This window comes from Cicer arietinum, chromosome 3 (genome assembly GCF_000331145.2).
Source record: "Cicer arietinum cultivar CDC Frontier isolate Library 1 chromosome 3, Cicar.CDCFrontier_v2.0, whole genome shotgun sequence".
In the NCBI taxonomy this organism is placed as follows: Eukaryota; Viridiplantae; Streptophyta; class Magnoliopsida; order Fabales; family Fabaceae; genus Cicer; species Cicer arietinum.
Window position 1 is genome coordinate 34,578,793 of NC_021162.2, and position 6,514 is coordinate 34,585,306.

Sequence of the window (6,514 nt, forward strand, 5' to 3'; positions counted from 1 at the left end):
TTCAATTGATATTTGATGTTTATGCACAATGGTCACAACTCGACACCATCAAATTATATGTTACATTTGAGGATGGTCCTACATCAACAAACATTGATCAATCATCAACCTCAAACATGCTTAATCCCGACTACATCCCATCTTTCGAACAAAACTTCCCTTATCAACTCGACTTATATTCTCCATCACAACACTATGAACCATACTTTAGCCAAATTGAACAAACTCATCCGGAAAGTTTTCAACTCCATCATGAATCTCCCCCAACAAGTCCACAATGCGATGTTCAGCTTAGTGTCTTATATAATATCAATGAGGAAGAATTAGACGATTATAGTGAAGAGGATGAAACATACTTCGATAAATCATATGGTGAGTCTGACGACGACATTGATGTTGACGAAAATATGGAAGCAGAAGACCAACCTATCCTACCTGTATTCGATCCATTATTTCACCTGAAGAACATCAATTTTGATACTGCAGAGCAATCAACTCCAACCCTCTTCTGTCTCACTTTCCACTAGAGAATAAGCAATAACAATTACATTGTCGTTTTCATCATCTACATTCTATAAATTTATGGTCTTCAGGTGAAATGATCGATCAAATACAAGTAAGCTAGGTTGGTCTTCTAATTCTATATTTTCGTCAACATCAATGTCATTGTCAGAATCACCAGATGATTCATCGAAATATGTTTCACCTTCTTCATTGTAATCGTATTGTGGACTTGTTGGAGAAGATTCACGATGGAGTTGAAAACTATCCGGTTGAGTTTGTTCAATTTTGCTAGAGTATAGTTCATAGTGTTGTGATGAAAAATATAATTCGGATTGATAAGGGGTGTTTTGATCAAAGAATGGGGTGTAGTCGGGATGAGACATGTTTGAGGTCGATGGTTGATCAATGTTTGTTTATGTAGGACCATCTTGAAATGTAACATATAACTCGATGGTGTCGAGTTGTGACCACTATGCAATAACATCAAACATCAGTTGAACATCATCATCGCAAACAATCATCAATTCAAACCTTGTTGTATTTTCACCAAAGAAGACAATGTGTCGATAAACTTTATCAATTATTGTGACTTTGTCGTTGAGTTGTAACTTTTTTTTAATGACATTCTTTAGACAGACAAAGTTGCTTCCATAATGTACTTTGAATGCTTTTTTACAATCACTTACAAATGTTTTACCTTCAAATTCGTCAAGAATTGAATAATTGTAATAAACACTAGATATTACTTGTTGAGCAACCATGATTCTTCTTCTTCTTCACTTACAAATGTTTTACCTTCGAATTCAACAAGAATTGAATAATTGTAATAAACACTTGATCAATGTTTGTTTATGTTGGACCATCTTGAAATGTAACATATAACTCGATGGTGTCGATGTTTGTTTATGTAGGACCATCTTGAAATGTAACATATAACTCGATGGTGTCGAGTTGTGACCACTATGCAATAACATCAGTTGAACATCATCATCGCAAGAATATAATTCGGATTGATAAGGGGTGTTTTGATCTAAAGATGGGGTGTAGTCGAGATGAGACATGTTTGAGGTCGATGGTTGATCAATGTTTGTTTATGTAGGACCATCTTGAAATGTAACATATAACTCGATGGTGTCGAGTTATGACCACTATGCAATAACATCAAACATCAGTTGAACATCATCATCGCAAACAATCATCAATTCAAACCTTGTTGTATTTTCACCAAAGAAGACAATGTGTCGATAAACTTTATCAATTATTGTGACTTTGTCGTTGAGTTGTAACTTTTTTTTAATGACATTCTTTAGACAGACAAAGTTGCTTCCGTAATGTACTTTGAATGCTTCTTCTTCTTCTTCTTCTTCTTCTTCTTATCATCATTTCGTGGAACTCTTGTCCTCCTACATGGAACATCAGGTGGATAATAGTAGGATGCAAATGTAGAGGTCTCCTCCACTAAGTATGCTTCACAAATAGAGCCCTCAACAACAGTTGTGTTGGTGACTTTGTCTTTTAAGGTACGAGTAAACCTAATAAAAGTATTTGAAGAAATTAATACAATAAGTATTGCATGGTAATTAATTAAAAAATTTGATAGATGACCCAACCTTTCAAAAGGATACATCCATCGGTATTGCACAGGACCACCAACCCTAGCTTCAAACGACAAATGAATTGGAAGATGCTCCATAGAGTCAAAGAAACTAGGGGAAATATTTGTTCAAGCTTACACCAAATGATTGGAATATTTTGCTCCATTACACGTATATTATCCTCTTTTAGTAAAGGTGAAGTAAGCTCTCGAAAGAATTGACTAAACTCTGTAAGTGTGTTCCAAATAGGTTTTGGTAGAGCTTTGAATGCAATTGGGAGCAAGCGTTGCAAGAACACATGGCAATCATGACTTTTCATTCCAAATAACTTTGCTTCTCGCATATCAACACATCTAGACAAGGTAGAGGCATACCCATCTGGTAGCTTTAGTTTTTTTATCCACTCACACACAAATAATCTTTGTTGTTTTGTTAATGTGTAATTTGCTTTCGGCTTTTTTAGCTTTCCCCCTTCACCATCTTGTAGCTCTAAATCTTTCCTTCTACAAATATCTGCCAAGTCAAGTCTAGCATTAAAAGTGTCCTTCGTCTTGCCCTTGGTGTCCATTATTGTATACAATATATTGAGAAACACATTTCTCTCAATATGCATGACATCTAGATTATGTGGGACAATATTTGTTTTCCAATACGGTAACTCCCAAAAGATGGATTTTTTGGTCCAGTTGTGAAAAACTCCATACCCCGACAAATTATCATATGGAGGTCCAATTATGCTTGGTAAATGCTTGACTCTTTCTCATATTTCTTCATTTGTCAACCTTTGTGGGGGCAACGTTGTCTCATCTTTCCTCTTTCTAAAAGAATTCTTATTCCTTCTGTAGCAATGATCAAAGGGCAAGAATTGTCGATGATAGTCAAAAAACGTAGTTCCTTATGTTGAAGGGTGAATGCTTTTGAAGGGTGAATGCTTTTGTATTCAAAGGGCAAGAATTCTTATTCCTTATGTTGAAGGGTGAATGCTTTTGTATTCTCCATGCATATTGGACAAGCTAGTTTTCCCATTGTCATCCAGCCATACAACATCCCATATGCAGGGAAGTCATTAATTGTCCATAATAAACAAGCCTTCATGATAAAATTCTGCTGTAGTGAGACATCATAAGTCATCACACTAGAATTCCACAAAAGTTTAAGGTCATCTATAAGTGGCTGCATGTACACATCAATCTTCCCTTTTGGATTGGAAGGGCCAGGAATTATAATGGTTAAGAATAAGAACTCTCTTCTCATGCACATCCAAGGTGGAAGATTGTAAGGAGTAAGAATTATTGGCCAACATGAATATGTCCTACCTGTTTTATCAAATGGTGCAAATCCATCAGCACACAATCCTAGCCTCACATTTCGAGGGTCCATTGAAAATTCGGGATATCTTTCATCAAAATGCTTCCATGCCTCTCCATCAGATGGATGCGATAAATAGCCTGGATCTTTTATATTCTCACGATGCCACCTCATTTGGCTTGCAGTTTGCATTGACGAATAAAGTCTTTGAAGTCTTGGGATAAGAGGTAAATACCACATCTTTTTTAAAGGAACGTCTCTAACCTTACCATTTCTAATGACGCTTTTGTAACGATCTTCACCACAAATTTTGCAACTACGAAGATTTTTATCATTAGGAAAGTAATATATCATAGATCCATTAGGGCAACAATGAATCTTTATGCAACCCAATCCAAGCTTTTCCACTGATTTCTTTGCACGATAGAAGTTTTTAGGCATTCGATTGTCATTTGGCAACGCCTTTCCCAAAAAATCCATCCATTGATTAAAGCAAGTCTCAGAGATATTGAAGTCTGACTTGATACTTAAAGCTTGTATTGCAGCAGAAAGTTCAGAATAATTTTCACAACAATTATACAAGGGAGCTTGCGCAGCTTTCAACATATCAAAAAAGATTTTGGCTTCTGGGTTAGGATCTTCCCTAATTTGGTTTCCACAGTCATCTGTTTGTTGCTCAATATATGTACCAAGAGACGGTCCAGCTGCATCCATTACCATTTGCTCAAAGTCATTGAAGTCTTCCCGAACCCCACTACATTTGTAATAGTTGTTTGAAACCACTGGTGGAATTGGAGGCCTTTTTTCACCATGGTTAGTCCAATAATAGTAACCATCCATAAATCCCTTCATACAAAGGTGTCCCATGACATCGCCAACTAACTGATGTTTCTTACACTTACATATTTTACACGGGCATCTCAACTTTCCTTCTTTTTTGAATTTTTCTTGTGCACAAGCAAATTGCGTGAACTCGAAAACACCAACCATATACTCATCTGTTACTCTTCTTTGATTAGGACCCATCCTATTAACCATCCACTTGCGATGTTCGGGAATTTCCATTTCTCTAATTGATAAATAAGTAGAATGTCAATTACCATAGTTAATAAATTTATATGAAGATTCCTTGTAACGATTTAGGAATCTTAAAGGGTTAAAGTCCTAAGGTTAGTTTAGTTGGTACAATAATAAATTATCGTACGAGTTTGTACTATATGGCCAAAAAATAGTACAAAATGTATTAACCTAGCTCTAAGATTGTCTCCACTATTAAAGGTAGAATGTCAATTACCATAGTTAATAAATTTATATTGAAGATTCCTTGTAACGATTTAGGAATCTTAAAGGGTTAAAGTCCTAAGGTTAGTTTAGTTGGTACAATAATAAATTATCGTACGAGTTTGTACTATATGGCCAAAAAATAGTACAAAATGTATTAACCTAGCTCTAAGATGTCCCCACTAAAAAAAAAAAGTAAATAATATAAATTATGATAAGCCTATACAAAAAACTATTTAACTAATTAAAAAAATCTAAGAATTACAACAAATAAACAGATAGTTATATGATTAATGAGGATATATATATATATATATATATATATGAACAAACAAATGTAAAACAGATTCAAATATGTTGTTGATTTTAATCAATATTCTATTTTACACACGCTTTAATTATCAATCCTATAAATTCAGTGACAAAAGAAGATATGGAGCTTTCTAGTCCATAGTGAGACCCAATTAATATATTATTAATCTAAATTGATTTATATATGAGGAAATAAATTATCATTGATTACATTTTAATATGTGACTAAAAGCATATAGAAAATGTTTTTTTTTTTTATGTTTATTTATAAAACTGTAACATTATTTTTATAAATCAAATATATAAAATTAATTGAGAGTATACTAAGGTATCATTCAAAAAAATAACAGTTTTCTTCCTTCTTTAGAAATAAAATATTATAAGGCTTAACTAATAGAGTGGCATTGCAGCTAAATTTAACAATGCATCATAGGAAAAACAGAACCCGTAGCAAACTTCAAATTATTAAAAAAAAATGTAACAATCTAAATAAACTAGAATGAAAAATAAGAACATATCCACATGCCTAAATAATATATATTTTGAACATATCCACATGCCTAACAATAAAACTTAACAATCTAAATAATATATATTTTGAACATATCCATATGCCTAAGTTTCATCACCAATAAAATATAATGGAAAAAGTAAAACAGATTCAAATATGTTATTGATTTTAATCAATATTCTATTTTACACACGCCTTAATTATCATTCCTATAAATTCAGTGACAAAAGAAGATATAGAACTTTCTAGTCCATAGTGCAACCCAATTAATATGTTATTAATCTAAATTGATTTATATATGAGGAAATAAATTATCATTGATTACATTATTAATATGTGATTAAAAGCATATAGAAAACGTTTTTTTTTCTTTTTTTTTTATGTTTATTTATAAAACTGTAACATTATTTTTGTAAATTAAATATATAAAATTAATTGACTATACTAAGGTATCATTCAAAAAAAATAACAATTTTCTTCCTTCTTTGGTAATAAAATATTATAAGGCTTAACTAAATCATGATTGAGAGTGACATTGCAGCTAAATTTAACAATGCATCATAGGAAAAACAGAACCCATAACAAACTTCAAATTATTAAAACAAATAAAACTTAACAATCTAAATAAACTAGAATGAAAAATAAGAACATATCCACATGCCTAAATAATATATATTTTGAACATATCCACATGCCTAACAATAAAACTTAACAATCTAAATAATATATATTTTGAACATATCCACATGCCTAACAATAAAACTTAACAATCTAAGTAATATATATTTTGAACATATCCACATGCCTATGTTTCATCACCAATAAAATATAATGAAAAAAGTAAAACAGATTCAAATATGTTGTTGATTTTAATCAATATTCTATTTTACACACCCTTAATTATTATTCCTATAAATTCAATGACAAAACCCATAACAAACTTCAAATTATTAAAACATATAAAACTTAGCAATCTAAATAAACTACAATGAAAAATAAGAAC

General features: G+C 32.0%; 1 protein-coding gene across 1 annotated transcript; it reads right to left on the reverse strand.

Annotated features, from left to right (window-relative positions):
• Window positions 1–3,056: 3,056 nt before the first annotated feature.
• Window positions 3,057–4,472, reverse strand: LOC101513029 (uncharacterized). Its single transcript, XM_004514751.1, has one exon. The coding sequence runs from the start codon at window positions 4,470–4,472 to the stop codon at window positions 3,057–3,059; it is 1,416 nt and encodes a 471-aa protein (XP_004514808.1).
• Window positions 4,473–6,514: the final 2,042 nt, after the last annotated feature.